This window comes from Emys orbicularis, chromosome 3 (genome assembly GCF_028017835.1).
Source record: "Emys orbicularis isolate rEmyOrb1 chromosome 3, rEmyOrb1.hap1, whole genome shotgun sequence".
In the NCBI taxonomy this organism is placed as follows: Eukaryota; Metazoa; Chordata; order Testudines; family Emydidae; genus Emys; species Emys orbicularis.
This window is the reverse complement of record NC_088685.1, coordinates 26,321,616-26,338,649: the sequence shown is the minus strand read 5'-3', so window position 1 is coordinate 26,338,649 and position 17,034 is coordinate 26,321,616. Positions and strand designations below refer to the sequence as shown.

Below are 17,034 nucleotides of genomic sequence, written 5' to 3'. Positions count from 1 at the left end.
TGCTAGTTAGACCTAGACTTGTCTTGTTTTATGAGCCATCACTTAATATTGAAGTATTAAGTAGTTGACACTGGGAGGGGAAGAGTTCAGTAACTAGAGATTTTTGATAATTAAAAAAAGGCGGCATTATGGCTCAGCATTTGCAGCTAAATTTTTTACTTCCAGTTAAGGGACAAGACTAGACCAGACAGCTTTAATTCTGGTTTAATAATTTTTGCATATAGATTAGGTTCAACGTGTCAGTCTTCATTTAGCTGTGAAATTAAAAAAAAAAAAAAAAGAGACAGTGGTTTAGCAATGTAATTAACAGGTTGCTGTAGCAGCACCCGAGTATGTTAGAGGTTAGGGTCCTTATGCATTACCTTGTGATATGATCGCATCCAATTCATTTACTTTTCATAAGGACTGCCCCAGAAGACACGTGCCCATGCATATGATATGCCTCAACACTGCGACCTGAAGAGAGAAAATGAGTCTCAAGAGTCTGACCAGCCCACAGCAAAGCGGTTTGTTAGACTTCAGGTATGAGCATTATTCCTCAGAGGTCTAAGTTATACTCCATCTGCAGTTAATACTTTGACACATTGTGTATGTCAAACTGTCAGTAAAGCTTGTTGCATCAAGAATCCATTAGAGTGCAAGACCTGTGCATCACTAGCGCATGAGTTAAGCTTCTTGATCCACTTACCAAACCTCTGTTTTCTAGGAATGCATCTCCTTGCACAAAGAAGATCTGAAGCTGGCCGCCTAGCATCACATATCACCACACTGCAGTGGAAGTATATCTACAAGATAATGAAGTCATGTTATTGTTGGAAGAAGTGCAGTTGCTATAATGTTTCCTTCATGGATTTGAAAAGTCATGCTCATTGTAGGGGGAAAGCAAGATGAAAACAAAGTCACTCTGGCAACCTCCAGGAAGGTTTGTTAGAGGTAGAGACAGGTTAAGCCTTTGTAATAGTACTTGTTTTATACAGGCATTCCAGGCTCATTAGTGCCTTGACTAGCACCTCTAGCCTTTCTAAGTGCCACTCACCTGTTCTAGTAGTGCATTTCCATCTTGCATGAACGTGAACATTTTCACCTCAAATCTCTTCAGATGAGTGGGAAACTTCACTCTTGAGTCACTGTCCACTTTGTGGAAGATTGTTTGATGGGAGTCCTCTGCATTTTCACAGCTTGGGGAAGCAAGAATAGAGTTAGAGGCCTTAGATTAGCAAGCTACATGTGTCAATATAGCAACATCAAGCAGAATAGTCAAAATCCCTGCTAGCTAGGGTGATAGTGGATGTAGCACAGTGGTAAAGGATCTGTGCCACAAAAATCCAGGTCTGTCCTTGCTCTCAGGTGGAGAGTGCCCAGTCTTGGAGACCCATGGTGTTTGTATTGTACATCATTTCTGCTGCAAGTGATGACTCATGTAGGAACCCCATTGTCCCTTCTGACGACTGAGGGCATAGTAACTGTTTTAGTTCAGAGCTAAAGTAAAAATTTCCCTCTAGTTTAGGTTAATACTTGGAGGGAATCCGGGGAGCCATTTCAGATTTTGGTAGGGGGCAACTTTAGAGTTTTCAGGTGCCTACATAGCCCCTGGAATCAGTTTTTTCCTGCACAGATAACTTAGGAGCACTATCAATTTAATTCCTGTATTAAGATATAGGGACATGAATTAAAGCCATATTCTAAACTTCTATACAGAATTTAGAACAAAGATATGATGTATTCTTTCTGATCCCAAGCCTTGAGGTATCAGTTTTAGAGCCTTAACAGATATCAGAAACAGAAGTTTCTGACTTTGTACACTATCTTTAGTAGAGAAATAAGTTGGCTTACTGTTTCAGACACTGTTACTGCCATTGTGCAGTCTTTTTATTCCATTAAATTTCATTTTGACATAAAAATCATGCAAGTTCTTAAGGGGAATCTTATTTTAGCATATGTTTACTGGTCATGTACATGACTAACATTTGACTCCATCATTACTGGCAGTATCAGACTTGACCTGCAGGTTTTGTACACATTAAGTTTACAGCTAGAACTAAAAATACAATTTGAAAATAAGCAGCCTTCATCTGCAATGTGTAAAGTTGAGGGTTTTTTGATATTGGCACTAAGGTGAGTACAAGTTTACAATCAAATATCCTTCTAGAATGTACCACTTTAAATTATGAATGACAAAGCAAGTGTTAAAAGTAGTCATAATTATGCCAACCAGGACAGGTTAGGTATTTTAGAACTCACTACCTCAAAGAATTAAAAGTTTAAGCATGAGAGAAATAAAGTTGACATGCAGACCAGTAAACCTCCCCCCCAACCCCCACACACTAATCCTTAGTGAACTTTGAAAGACTAAAGTTACAGAATGTAGGGGCATTGCACATTGACAGGAAAAGGGGAGAAGTACCACCACAAGTGTGCTGGGGTAGTGTCAGTACTTAGTCTCCAAGTGAGCACTCAGGAGCTTGAATGCTTGTTCAGTACAGCAGCAGCCACAGCTCCCACTCTTAAGTGAGATGCTCCCCATCCCCTCACTCCAGCTCATCTGAGACTGTGCAGAACAGGAGGCAGGCTTCTAGTCCTAAGCAGTGTAGCCAGTGGCTACACTGTGGCAGGGGTGGGGGGGAAAAAAGGAGAGAGAGGCTAGAGCAGTACAGCTGCAGACAGCAGCAGGGGGAAGAGTAGTATGAGACTCAGGGGAGGAAGGAATTTTGTTACCTGTCTATAATGATAGACCACTGTGGGCTGCTGTCTCTGTCCTGGGAAGTAGTAGCCCAACAGTCTTCTAGATACAGATCTAGCTGTGGATCTTCAGAATGGAGCAGTTCCACTTCAAAATACAGTGCCTCTTTTAAGTGTTTTACCACAGGATACTCTATCTCCTTGTAGGAGTCAGAATAAGACTTATCTAGAAGTGAGATTAAGAAGAAGATGTCTTGATGTATTAGAGGAGCCCTTCTTACAGAGCCATGGTTTCCCCCCCTAGTCCTCACCCACCTACACAATCTCATTTTGCTACAGCAGCAGTTTAAGGATGAGCACATGGGTGTGAAGGGACAGTCTTTGGAGAATGGGAATTAAATGATCAGGGCAAGGGGGGGGGTAGGGAGAAGAGGATTTGCAGATCAGACCCCTCCCCTGGATCTACTGTGGGGGTGTCAACTGGCTCATTTACAGAGACACTTTGGAGCAAGGACTATAAGCCATCCTTGATAAGAGTGGCATGGCTGGAGTTATAGTTCATGCTTATCTTCTCTTGCCCACTTGTGTTTCCATCCTTACAAAGGTAGATGGACTTCTTTGGGGTGGGTTGTGACTTCACATTTGTCAATACCATCCCTTAGTACAGAGTCCCAGCAGTGTAGGATGTTAAGGTGCAAAGAGAATGGCTTCTGGAAGGGTCTACATTTCTAAAGTTAGATGGAGGGAGGGTGCCTATGCACTTACTAGAAATTGGGGGTGGGATGGGTGGAATATTGTGCCACCACTATAATCATAATGACCATAGTGGTGCATATTGCATCCTAGGGTCAGTCACTTCCTGCTACTCCCATAACCACCCTCCCCACCCCCTAGAAAAGCCAGCTCTTAGGCTGCTCAGCATGGTCATTCTTACCTTTGAACAGCCTCAAGCTTAGAGCAAGAGAGCCAAACCCTGGCTCGATACTGGGTGCTGGGTTGTTTTTGGAGCTGTACTGGACAACGATGGTCTCATTTATCATATATTGACATGCACACTTCAGTCTGGGAGTGGGAAGTAGAGTTTAGAGATGGTTATAATCTTTGTTTAAAGAAACAACCCTTCCCCTTCTATCTGTACAGCAGTACTTACTGGTATATTGGTGTACTACTGCCAGGTCTGAAGTAGGAGACATCGTTTTCATAGGTCATAACAGTGTTCTCAAACTGAAAGAACCAGGCATTTAGCTGGAGACTATTAACACCAAAAGCAAGTCGAGTTAAGTTGCTAGAGGTACCCAAGTGCTGCAACAGCTACTGTAGTTACCACATTAGCTATGGTGGCAAAGGTGAATAATCACCTGCACTCAGCCAAGACCTAGTATTAGAACAGTGTCATTTTCTTCAACCCTCAGAGAGAGATCATTGGGTAATGTGCACATTAGTGTTGCCAGTATTCACAAACAGCATAAAAGCCAGTAAGTCCATGGTGTCATGCTGTGCAGTGAAAGGGTGTTATGTGCCCAATGAAAGCAGTAACTGAACTCTATGGTAGTTCAGTATTGACTATTCTGTATGAGACATGTTGCATTAAAAGTTGCCTGATGTGGCTCAATTACTTGGTAACATTACCATCTATACATTAGATAGAGTAAGACTTGGATGGATTACTTGGTAATCTTTGGTGCAGGAAGCAGCCTGTGTTTCTTCAATGGGTCCCCTCTACTAATCCTGCTTCAGCCATTGGCTCTCCACTACAATAGAAGTGGTAGCAACACCTGCCTCTGAAACAGAGGTGATTGAGTTTACAAAAACTGGTCTTCATTCTCTATGAATGAGGGAGATGTTTTGTTGGTCAGATGGTGCAGCCATCCTAAACTCATGCTATCAAAACCTTTATAACTAGGTAGAATGTAGCCTTCAGTTTGAGCCTGAAGATGGCCAGAATCCTTTCAAGTGTTAAGGAGGCACCTGATGAGCCAGAGAGAATGTAGTAGGTGGGACAGAGATCAAGATCATAGCTAGGAGCACCTAAAGAGAAGGTACTACTGGTTTCTGGAAAGCCAGCTATCAACATCTCACAGGTATGTTCTGCAAAACAAGCTATGGCTCTTTCCATCTGTACCTGGGTGGCTCAGATGGCATGTCAGGGTGGTTCCTTTACCTTTCTACTTGTTCCACAGGTGTTCACATTGAATATGAAGGTTGCACTCTTCTCAGTCACTGTAAGAGGCCTGCATTGTTTGTCTCTCAAGACAAATAAGCTGGTATCCAGATCTGTGATTCCTGTTAACTTTATTGCAGTGATAGCCATTGTTCCATTTGGCAGGCAGTCTGAAGACAAGCAGACATCCATTGTATGTGTACATTCAGCATACTCTCCTACACCCCTCCCCCCACCCCAGCAGAGAGCCAGCATTACCAGTCTAGATTTTGGTCAAGCATTCCAAGTAGGGTGGCAACAAAAAAAGTGTACCTATTAGTTCTTTAGGTGAAAATCTGCAAGAGATTGAAAAGTCTGTCATGTCAGCATGAGTGTTATCCTTCATTGTTAAATGGAGTGAAGCTGTTATTCCAGAGGGATGAATATCCTAGGAGAGATAAATTAATAGTTTATCAATAGGAGTTAGACAAGTGAGCTTTTATTTGGCATGCCAGGTCAGTTTAAAAAGCCAAAAGGGTGAAATCATGGCCCAGTTGTTACTGATGTCTTCAGTGAGACCAGGGTTTTATCCTTTGGCACAAGTCATGTGACTTGTCTCCAGATGAAGCATTTGCCCTTGGCTCCCACATTTGATGCCAACCGATTTATCATAGCTCTGCAGTGCATTGGAGGCCATGGACCAACCTAACCCACCTGGTCAAGCCTAGTGCTCGAGACACTACATTTTAATATAGAAAGGTTTGTAGGAGAGGCTTGGTCAGGTCAGACAAACCATTAAGGGAGAAGCTACCTAGTAATTCTGTGTAGTTTTGAATCCATGATTAACTGGGACTCAAGTTTCTCAAGTAGTGTTTTCTGTTTGCTACTTCTGCAGCTAAGAGGCTTTAGTGCCATGTTTGAGCTCTTTGTAAGGGCTCATGTTGCACCAAGTTTAGTGGAGTACTGTTGGCACTGTTTATCAGCATAATTAACCCTGGTAGAGTGAAGTTGGGGGGGGACGGGACAATCTGGTCTTTGGTTAGGAGTGCAAGGTATAGCACAAGTGTCCCACAGGCATTTATTCTGGCATGAGAAGTTCCACCACCTGTGGTAAGATACCTACAGCAACTCAAGATTTGTTCCATTTCTGATTCAGCTGCCATATTAGGTTGCCATTTCACAATAAAGGCAAGTTTAAAGCCCAACATATTGGGAGAGCTAGATGCAGAGAATTTTAGACACCCAAGTCTGAGGGTGCGAAAGGAGTTGGCTGATGTGATTGCAGAGCCATTATCTTTGGAAACTCATGGCAATTGTGGGAAGTCCTGGATGACTGGGAAAAGGCTAATTTAGTGCCCATTGGGGGTGGGGGGGGGAGGGGAGGAAGAATCATGGAGCAGGCCCTCAAGGAATCAATTTTGAGGCACTTTGAGGAGAGGAAAGTGATCAGGAACAGTCAGCATGGATTCACCAAGGTCAAGTCATGCCTGACTAACCTAGTTGCCTTCTATGAAGAGATAACTGGCTCTGGATGAGGGGAAAGCAGTGGACATGTTATTCCTTGACTTTAGCAAAGCTTTTGATACAGTCTCCCACAGTATTCTCGCAGCAAGTTAAAGAAGTATGGGCTGGATGAATGGACTAGAAGGTGGCTAGAAAGCTGGCTAGATCATTGATCACTACCAGTTGAGCCCAATGGCTCCATATCTAGTTGGGGGTCACTCTGCTTGATACTGGCTGCCAAGGGTCAGACCTGGGGCTGCTTTTGTTCAATATCTTAATTAATGATCTGGAGGGTGGTGTGGTTTGCACCATCAACTGCAACTGCTTTGGAGGACGGTCATAATTCAAAATGATCTGGACAAATTGGAGAAATGGACTGAGTTAAACAGTATGAAGTTTAACAAAGACAAATGCAAAGTGCTCCACTTAGGAAGAAAAAAAAATCAGTTTCACACATACAGAATGGGAAGAGACTGTCTAGGAAGGAGTACAGCAGAAAGGGATCTAGGGGTTATAGTGGACCACAAGCTAAATATGAGTCAGTGTGATGCGGTTGCAAAAAAAAAAAAAAAACAAAAACAAAAAAACAAAAAAACCAACCATGATTCTGGGATGTATTAACAGGTGTGTTGTGAGCAAGACACGAGAAGTCATTCTTCTGCTCTACTCAGGCCTCAGTTGGAGTATTGTGTCCAGTTTTGGGCACTGCATTTCAAGAAAGATGTGGAGAAATTGGAAAGGGTCCAGAGAAGAGCAACAAGAATGATTAAAGGTCTTGAGAACATGACCTATGAAGGAAGGCTGAAAGAATTGGGTTTGTTTAGTTTGGAAAAGAGAAGACTGAGAGGGGACATGATAGCAGTTTTCAGGTATCTAAAAGGGTGTCATAAGGAGGAGGGAGAAAACTTGTTCACCTTAGCCTCTAAGGATAGAACAAGAAGCAATGGGCTTAAACTGCAGCAAGGGAGGTCTAGGTTGGACATTAGGAAAAAGTTCCTAACTGTCAGGGTGGTTAAACGCTGGAATAAACTGCCTAGGGAGGTTGTGGAATCTCCATCTCTGGAGATATTTAAGAGTAGGTTAGATAAATGTCTATCAGGGATGGTCTAGACAGTATTTGGTCCTGCCATGCGGGCAGGGGACTGGACTTGATGACCTCTCAAGGTCCCTTCCAGTCCTAGAATCTATGAATCAGCAAGTTTGCTGATGACACTAAACTGGAGGAGTAGTAGATATGCTGGAGGGTAGGGATAGGCTACAGAGGGACCTAGACAAATTAGAGGATTGGGCCAAAAGAAATCTGAGGTTCAACAAGGACAAGTGCAGAGTCCTGCACTTAGGATGGAAGAATCCCATGCATTGCTACAGACTAGGGACTGAGTGGCTAGGCAGTAGTTATGCAGAAGAGGACCTAGGGGTTAGTGTGGAAGAGACACTGGATAAGAGTCAGTGTGCCCTTCTTGCCATGAAGGTTAATGGCATTTTGGGCTGTATAAGTAGGAGCATTGCCAGCAGATTGGGGAACCTGATCATTCCCCTCTATTCGACATTGGTGAGGCCTCATCTGGAGTACTGTGTCCAGTTTTGGGCCCCACACTACAAGGATGTGGGGGGGGGGAACAAACAAAAAATAAAACCACAAAGTCCAGTGGAGGGCAACAAAAATGATTAAGGGCTGGAGCATGACTTATGGAGGAGAGGCTGAGGGAACTGAGATTTAGTCTGCAGAATAGAAGACTGGGGGGGGGATTTGATAGCTGCTTTCAGCTACCTGAAAGGGGGTTCCAAAGAGGATGGATCTAGACTGTTCAGTGGTAGCAGACAACAGAATAAGGAGTAATGGTCTCAAGTTGCAGTGGGGGAGGTTTAGGTTGGCTATTAGGAAACACTATTTCATTAGGAGGGTGGTGAAGCACTGGAATGCGTTACCTAGGGAGGTGGTGGAATTTCCTTTGAGATTTTTAGTGTCAGGCTTGACAAAGCCCTGGCTGGGATGATTTAGTTGGGGGATTGGTCCTGCTTGGAGCAGGGGGTTGGACTAGATGACCTCCTGAGGTCCCTTCCAACCTTAATATTCTATGTCCAAAATTTAGACCTTCAAAGCCTCCTGCTCAATTGGTGCCTAACCCTGTAGGCATCTAAATTTCTGCCCATGTACTGGCAGCAAGCTGCTTAAGTCCTAATGCTAAGCTACTTGGCACTTAGTTCATGCCAGAGTTCCATCATAACAACTATATGTTCCCCCTTTCCTATCTTACCTGCAGGGACCAATCCAGTAGGCCTACTTAGAAGCAGAGTAGCTGATTGGACCCTGCAGACAGCTGGAAGGAAGGTGTAGTGCCACCTTGGTACTGGGTAGAATAAGTGGAAAAATCCAGGTTCAAATTCCTACTCTGGAGCAGAAACTTTTCACCAGCATCTCCCACACCCTGGGCTCCTGAGGACTGTTGATTCCACTCAGGAATCCTTCCTAGACTGTGGCTCTCAGCCTTTCCAAACTATTTCAGGAGTCCTATTGGTCTCACGTACCCTCAAGTTTCATTTCAAGTACTTGCTTACAAAAAAAAAACAAACAAAAAAAGAAAACCACCACACGCATCTATATAATACAAAGTGTCACAGCACACTTAGTAAATTAAGCAATTCTGCAGTCTCATTTTTACCATATTATAAATCAATTGGAATAGATATTGTACTTATTTCAGGGTACAGTATATAAAGTGTAAAGTCATGGTCTATGAAATTGTTTTCTACTGACTTCATGAGGGTTTTATGTAGCCTGTTGTAAAACTAGGCATCTAGAGGAATTTATGTACCCCTGGAAGACCTGTATACCCCTGCTCTGAGACTTAGGCTCAGCATTCCAATGTTGGGCTAAAGTCCTTTGAGGAGACTAACCCTAAGTTGCTTGCTGGAAGGGTTTCCCCCTCCTTCCTACTGACAGGATTCTGGAATTCTAGCTCCCCTCCCACCAGTTATAGTGGGCTAGACACCATGCATGTCTGGTTATCTTTACCTCATATAGTACATGAGGTGCATACAGAGGAACACGAATTGTGAAGTGGGTGCCGTTGTCATCCAGTCCATAGTTATGCTTCTGAGCAGCATCTGGTGATAGGCTCAGGTTTGAAATGAAGGGCAGCCAGTTTTGATCCACATTGCCACGAACAACTGTTAGATAGAGGTTGTCATCATCACAGAATCCTCTTGCACTAGGCAACACTGTAACAGATGGAGTTGTGATCATTTGTACATGGAATATTAGTATTTTGCCTGACAAGGGAACTCTATTGACTTAATCTGAGTTGCACCATAAGGGTGGGGGTGACTATTTGTCTTAGTCTTGTTACCTGCATCCTTGACAGGAGAGATGGTTATGACTGGAACAGTGAAGGTCTCATGTGTTGGCTGTACTATGAATCCAAGTGTAACATTCAGAGTATAGAGTCTAGTGTCCTCTGTTAAGTACTGGGAGAGAGAGACAGCATCGAGTCACATTTAGAAACTCCAAGCAGTAGAGGATCACAACATTTGCATTAGGTACTAAACAGATACCTCTTTCTTAATGCTAGGCACATCAAATGGGGTTTCTATTACATAGCCTTTGCTTCCATTAGGGTATCTAGTCTCATAGACTTTGTATCCATGCTGAAGGGCTTCAGGCACAGTTACAGTTGTATCATCTATGGTCAAGTTCACCAGTTCCACATCTGGGAGGAATGTTCCAATGGTCACGTTGACCAGCCTAATGCTGGAGTTGGTATCTAGGAAGAAGTGGTGTGGTGTTAGGCCTTTGCTAAAAATGAAGTGTGAGCTTAGAGTTCATTCAGTTACTTACTGTTTGTTATGGTGGGTGGTACAAGTTTAAAGGGAGTTTCTATTTTCTTTATGATGGTATGCTTGGTCACTCCCCACCTGTTGTCTTCCCATTGATGTTCCAAAAACAGATTAATGTAGTATTTTGTCCCATGCTGTCCCTCACTCACATGGGTCTGAAAGTCAAGTTGTAGGTTCAGTATACTATGTTAGATACTGAGACAGTTGCATGCAGTATGTGGTTTCAGGAGCATTAAGGTGAACTGACAAAAAAACCATTTACTTGTGCTAACAGTAGCATACTAGGTTGCAGTTGCATTATCCTGCTTTTCTGGGACAGCTCTGTACAGGAGCAGAAATAAGGGGGCAGGTGCTTCTCAACTCCAAACTGCTCAATCCATATCCCTGTCCCCTCTCCTCCTCCTCCCCCCATACTGACAGCTTTATGCTCTTCCAAGTTTAGTCCCCTCAGATCAAAGACCTTCTCCACAAATGGGAGGGGGGGGGGATGTCTCTCAAAGTCATTAAGTGGCAAATGAAGAGCCTCATGGGTTCCAAGGGTGTTCAACCCTCATTGATATTATGAGACAGCCATGGCCAACTGGAAGAGCTAGTCTCATCAGGTGCAGTGTTGAGAGCTCCCCAGGTCAGTGTTCTTATGTGGAGAATTGAAAAGTGGGAGCATAACACCCTCTCCCCTGAAGTCCCCTTTTCCCCCCCCACTCACATTGGATTTATGGAGCTGGATGGGGAATCCTCTCTACCAGTCATTAGCCTTCTGCTTGTAGCTCAGACTGACAGGCATCCACTAACCTTGTAATAGCCACCTTCTGCACCTATGGGCATCTGGATGGTAATTTCATTTGTATTGTTGGATAACACATATTTCCTGGAAGCAATTTCTCTGGCAGAAAGTTTGTGAAGATCCACACCAATTTCAACAAGGAGATCATTGAAGCTAGTTGCCCCAGCAGAGAGGGTTTGGAGGTTCTTTGGAATGGTCCATATAATTGTGTCATCTGTATAATCCACCCCATCTTAATTTAGAAAGAATATTAGGCATTTCCATTAGTATCAAGAGCAGTACTTAAGGGAGTTAGCAGCTAGGCATGTCTCAAATATCTTGAAGATGCGCTGAATGTTTAGCATTAGATTTAAAAAATACTAAGTCTCACCTATAGGGCAGGCCACAGCAGTATCTACCATCAAGATCATCCATCGTTGCTTGTAGAATGTACTTGCTCTGACTGCAGAGAATGTCACTCCTCGAACCTGCAAGAGTAGATGCTGTTAGAGCTGTGCAGTGAGAGCACACAGATGGTGAAGGAGTGCACCAACCTTGACTAGCTGTGCTTCTGCAGCATTGTATGGAGCTCTCAGCAAAATCCTAGTGTCTGTTGTATTGAGTCCATAGCCAGCGTTCTGAGCATCACTCACTAGCAGAGCCTTCCTTCCAGTGGGCAGGTGAAATACTACTTGCCAAATAGACACTGCCCCAGCTGTTGCCTGAGGGAGACAGACAAACAGCTCAAAAGTTTTGCCATATGTCTTTATCAGACTACCTCATATTTCCATTTTCATTTACACTTGACTTGGAGACAAATTGAGACTCCATCTGAGAGCCTTTGTATTCTCCTCCTCCCCCCCACTCAGCGTCAAAAAGCTCATCTTGCGGTCCTGGAAAGAAAGTACTCCCTCTGCTAGGGTGCCTATAAACCTAGTGTTGTAGCTGTGTCAGTCCTAGGATATTAGGAGAGAAGGTGGGTGAGGTAATTTTTTTTGGGGACCAATTTCTGAAGTTGGTCCAATAAAAGATTACCTCACCCATCTGGTCTCTATAAAAACCCAGCAGTTAAGCAGCTGTTTCTTCTGTGGTTCACTAACTTGTTTTTCAAACTGACCAGCTCATTGTTTCCTTGTGCTCCCTATCTACCTGTTGTATAATCTACCCATGGATTATGAATTTTGGATTATAGGTGGTCTTTATATAGTAGCTGGTATGATGGTGCACTGGCCTCAAGATGCTACTGAGGTAGTGATACCAGCCACCTCATTTGTGAGGCTATTCCTATCTTTCCTTCACTTGTCCTGTTGCTCTACATCTGTTACCAGGAAGCTAGGAGATGTCTCCCTAGCTGTATCCTTCAGTCCAAGAGTTCTGTTCTCTTCCTATATTTTTTTGGAGGCTGACTCCTCAGTGCATGCTTTCAATATATTGCTGGAGTAGTTGTAAATTGGACACATTGAGCCAGGAGTAACAACGCTAGCATCTAAACTTACCTCTGGAAAGGCTAGAGCCCAGTCCTCAGGTTCATCTTGGAGCAAGTCTGCTGTTATCTGTGGAACATTCCTCCTGACAGACACCTTGCAAAGGAACATCCACCATTAGTGACACCAAGTTCTAGTCTCCTGATCCCCACTATGTTAGGAACATTTGAGTTAGTGATCACATTCCCCTGGCTGGGAGTAACTTCCTTTTAGAGTCAGAAGTTTGTTGCTTGAACTACCAAACAGCCTTTTATTAAAGGCTGATGGACAGAGGCTGTCCGGCTTCTCTGCATTTCCACCAGTTGATTGTACCCTTTTCCTTTTAGTCTAGCCAGTGCACCTACTTCTCAGGTTTCACATTTCCAGTTAGGAAGTTGTTCTCTTGACAAAGAATAGAGAAATAACCATTTCCATTTTAGGGATGGACTCCCATACTTGGGAGTTCTCCTGGATACTGTTTTGATAAACCATTTGGCTTTAACCTATTTGACATTAAAATGTTGACAAGCTCAACATTTGATCACCTAACTTCCTAGAAATAAGTAATGCTTTAGGCAATACCCATTAATTTATTGGATAAAAAAAATCCTATTTTCAGGTGGGCCCTGGACTATTTGAATCCTATTACCACATGCAGTACATTCTGCTTATAATGCTTAGTAGCCAAGTGTTTGGGTTCCCATCCAAGGCCCTATCCAGAGGGCTCCTTTACAAGTTCCCCCTTTCCCCATGGAAGTTCAGTGCTTGGGATCTTACCTCCATGTAGTTAGTTTCACACACTAACTCTCTTGGATGCCATGGACTGTAAGGGCAACTCACAGTCTTCAAGTGAGTTAGAGCATTTTTCATATCTGGATTAGTAGCTGCTTGGATTTGTACTGTTACTGTGTACATATCACTCTGCAAAGATGAAGCAAAAGCTCTTATTCAAGATACTCTGATTAGTGTGCCCAAACAGGTCCCCTCTCCCACCGCCACCTCTTATTTGTTCAACCCTAACTAGTGATGCAAATACTGCCCAATAAAAAAAGTGTTTAGGCATTACAACCAAATCATCTGTGTCCAAATAGACTAGATGAGTGCAGCACTTGAAGGGTATTTTGCATATCTCCCCAATACAAGTATTGCCTACAAGTCTAAAGTATTTGAGAGAGGATTCAGAGTCCTTGCCCCTTTCCAATAGTCACCATGTTATAAAAGCAAGTGCCTGAAGTTGCAGAGGGAGAGGTCCAAATTAGATGAATTACATAGCTAGTCAGATATCAGGTTACAGAGAAAGATCGTTACCTGCTGCTAGCAGGGCAGATACCCCTCCAATATATGAACAGATGGCTAAGGTTTCTTCTGTGGCAATTAAAGAGTCTTAATTCCTATGTTAGCACATTAGTTTGTCTACTGCAACACACATTGATGTTTCTACCACAATATACCCCGATGCCTGGGAAAGAGCTCTGGGGAAGCTAGGCAGTGTTCTCTAAGTGGCACTAGTTAGTAGACGTAGCAATATGTTGCTACATTACAGTCTTTGTACAACTCATTGGAAATTGTAACTTATGTTAAAGGACACTTTAACATGCCCTACTTTTCTATTTTATTTATGTATAGAGTAGGCTTACCTCAATATGAGTGTAGCAGCTTAGAATGGAAGCACGGAATTCAATGTCACCCCAATAATTATACTCTATTGTATAGCCACACTGTGCTGCCAGGGTCTCATCAATCTCCTGGGCTGTGCCAAACTGGTCTGTGAAAAGGTATTCAAGTATAGCTGTCAGAAGACCTTCAAGCTACACGCAAGGTCTGAGCTTTTTCTTGGACATGAGCATGCAAAGTTACCAGTTCATCCCAAAGTGCCATTCCAAGGTTACACTTTACAATAATACCTTTTGTAGATTTTACAGTGACCATTGCTTTGGTGTCATATTTGGAAGACTTCACTGTAGCTGATTACCAGGATCATAATCAGACCCACATTTCCCTTTTTAATCGCTAGCACTAATCTTATAGCTGTGATTCAGTGCCTCAATTTCTTCCCGCCCCCATCCCAGTCAGCTGTTATACTGGCTGTGACCCAAGGTCACATGTCAGCAACTTGCTAGGCTATCATAGGCGTGAGAGTTAGTTACTTTGTGGCTTCCATCTTGCTGTAGTCCAATGCATGCATTAACAGAAAACCAAGGATCTATTTGATCACTTGACCACCAGGCTAACCAAGGTAGAGTTTAGTCCTTGGTGTTTACCTGGAACATTAATGGCCTATTTCATACTATTAGTGAATCTAAAATCTTGATCTTAATAAACCCAGATTTGGAGCTGTAGTAGGAAGAGTAGGTACAGTTACCATGACATCTGTGGAGAAGGTACAAATGAGGATTACCCAGACTATTAACAAAAAATTTTTTTTTGGCTTCTCATTAGAAGTTACTTTAAATATTGTTGTGGTCTTACAATGGGAGACCCAGTGTAGATACTCCTATATAACATCCCTGGTATTACAGACTTGATGCCCCAATGCATGGTAGCCATAGGTAACCTAGAGTTTAGGTATTTATAAATGAGACATGCTCTTAAGAGGTAATAGGCATTTTCAAATCTGCCTCTTATTCCTTCCACTTTCCCCAGTCTTTCCTTAAAGCTCATGCTCAGCTTACCAACAGCAGCGAAGATCAGATACTTGTCCTCAAAGTACTCTGCATTCAGTGCAACCCGCAAGAGGCTCCCCAGGCACTCTGAGCTCAGGGAGCCTGTAGAGATGTTAAGACAAATAATTAGTAACTGTATCACCATAGGAGTCACTTGGATGCAAGATGCTAAGTTCTTTAGAAGTAGACTTCACTACTGAAATGCTGCCACTTCTGGGGTCAAACAGCTGCTCTATCAGTATATAGTTAAGACCGTAGCCACCTGTAGTTTCACCAGGTTAGAGAAAACTCAAACCCATGCATGTATCAAGGGTCTGAGACCAACTGGCATATGGTACAGGGATCCCATGGGTTTACCAGAAAGGGTCATGTAATAGCTTTACTGAAAAAGTGTGTCCAACTGGTCACTATAATTACTGCAAAATGTGTACAAACATTAAAAATTATGTTCTCCAAGTCTGCAGTTAGAAGCAGGTCACTCAAAAGTAGCAGGTCTTGAGTGATGCTTCTCTAGATAGTGATGGGATATACAGTGGTCCACCATGGAGATATTCCTATTGTATGACAACTATATTTGACTTAGAAGGCTAATGACTTCTGAAGTCTCTGCCAGAGTTTAACAGGAACAGCAGGGGAAGGGAACCCTATTTTGAGGTGAACCTTAAATGCCTGTTCTAGTATATTTGAGGTTGCAGAAAGAAACTCTGGTGTCCTTCACCTAGGAGTAAACAGACAGTGGATTTGCTTCATGAAAGATCTCAGCCAGGCTTAGTCAGCAACACTAGAATAACTTTGTGTGAGAACTTGTCAGTTAAATTCAGGTGCAAGAATGCATGGTTACATATAAAAACAAAGTCATAACATTTGACTAGTCTCTTAAATTTCCTTTTTAATAGTTGAGCTCAAGTGCTGTGCATAGTACAAGAGCAGTGATCTAGAGGAAGACTGGTAAACTGCTTTTGTGAACAGAGGATCTGGGATTTCTGGGGCGGGGGGGCATTCAGTCATGAGGGGCTGGATACCACAGGGGGACACTTTGAAGTGACTTGGGGCTGGGGTGATCTATTATCAACCTGCAAGTTAGGAACAATCCTAGGTTGAGAAAACAAAACTAACAGTTTGAGAACAGAAGGCTCTAAGTTGCTGCCTTGAGCTGAATATCTAATGTAGAGTCACTGCTCTCCAGGAGAAGTTTTAGAAGCAAACCCAGTTATAAGTTAGGGACTCAGTCCCACAGACTCTCCTTCAGGGGAATCACTTTTTACACAAGTTTCAGAGTAGTAGCTGTGTTAGTCTGTATCAGCAAAAATGATGAGTCCTTGTGGCACCTTAGAGACTAAAATTTATTTGGGCATAAGCTTTTGTGGGCTAGAACCCACTTCATGAGATGCATGAAGTGGGAAAAAAATAAAATAAAACACAGGAGCAGGTATAAATATATGAAAGGATGGGGGTTGCTTTACCAAGTGTGAGGTCAGTCTAACGAGATAAATCAATTCACAGAAACATAACTTTTGAAATGGCAAGAGAGTGGCCCATTACAGACAGTTGACAAGAAGGTGTGAGTAACAGTAGGGAGAAGTTAATCCCACGGAAGTCGGACTATTCATATGCAGTGCTACAGGAATATGTGTTTGCAAGGCAGAGGCATTAGAAGGGTCTTTCTGACAAGTTGTAAGATCACTCAGACAAGACACAGGGAATTGTGATGCTAGAGAGAGAATGACTATACCCTGGTAATGAGGGCACTTAGGTTCCAAGTCTCCTACTCAATGACTATGTGAGACTTTAGCTAAGTGAAAGAGCTTCACTAGGAGAAATTGAGGAAGCCCCACATGAGAATCTTATAACCCAATTGTTGGGGGGGGTACTTAAGAGGTGGAGACCCCCTGTTCAAGTCCTCTCTCTCACACACACACAACCCCATCAGGGGGAGGGGGGCAGAAGGGAGACCCAGGCTCAATTCCCCATATTTGAGACTTCAAT

The 17,034-nt window shown here is 43.0% G+C and overlaps 1 protein-coding gene across 1 annotated transcript; it reads right to left on the bottom strand.

The window, feature by feature from the left end:
- Positions 1–246: 246 nt before the first annotated feature.
- LOC135875757 (zona pellucida sperm-binding protein 2-like) lies at positions 247–15,193 on the bottom strand. Its single transcript, XM_065400755.1, has 19 exons — positions 15,058–15,193; positions 14,023–14,150; positions 13,163–13,306; positions 12,419–12,502; positions 11,477–11,644; positions 11,314–11,410; positions 10,952–11,175; positions 10,161–10,314; positions 9,878–10,086; positions 9,673–9,790; positions 9,339–9,544; positions 5,153–5,267; positions 4,841–5,010; positions 3,830–3,903; positions 3,614–3,741; positions 2,716–2,905; positions 1,037–1,178; positions 689–785; positions 247–254 (listed from the first exon to the last, which is right to left on the bottom strand). The coding sequence occupies exons 1-19, from the start codon at positions 15,191–15,193 to the stop codon at positions 247–249; spliced, it is 2,592 nt and encodes an 863-aa protein (XP_065256827.1).
- Between the last annotated feature and the right edge of the window lie 1,841 nt (positions 15,194–17,034).

Bases quoted from the DNA above. Each gene is read 5' to 3' on its own strand.
- LOC135875757 (XM_065400755.1), bottom strand. From the start codon at position 15,193: ATGGTGATACAGTTACTAATTATTTGTCTTAACATCTCTACAGGCTCC. The intron at 9,545-9,672 runs GTAACAAGACTA...CATCTGTTACAG, and splicing joins CTCTCCTGTCAAGGATGCAG to TGTTGCCTAGTGCAAGAGGA. The intron at 3,742-3,829 runs GTAAGTACTGCT...TCCCACTCCCAG, and splicing joins AGTAGTACACCAATATACCA to ACTGAAGTGTGCATGTCAAT.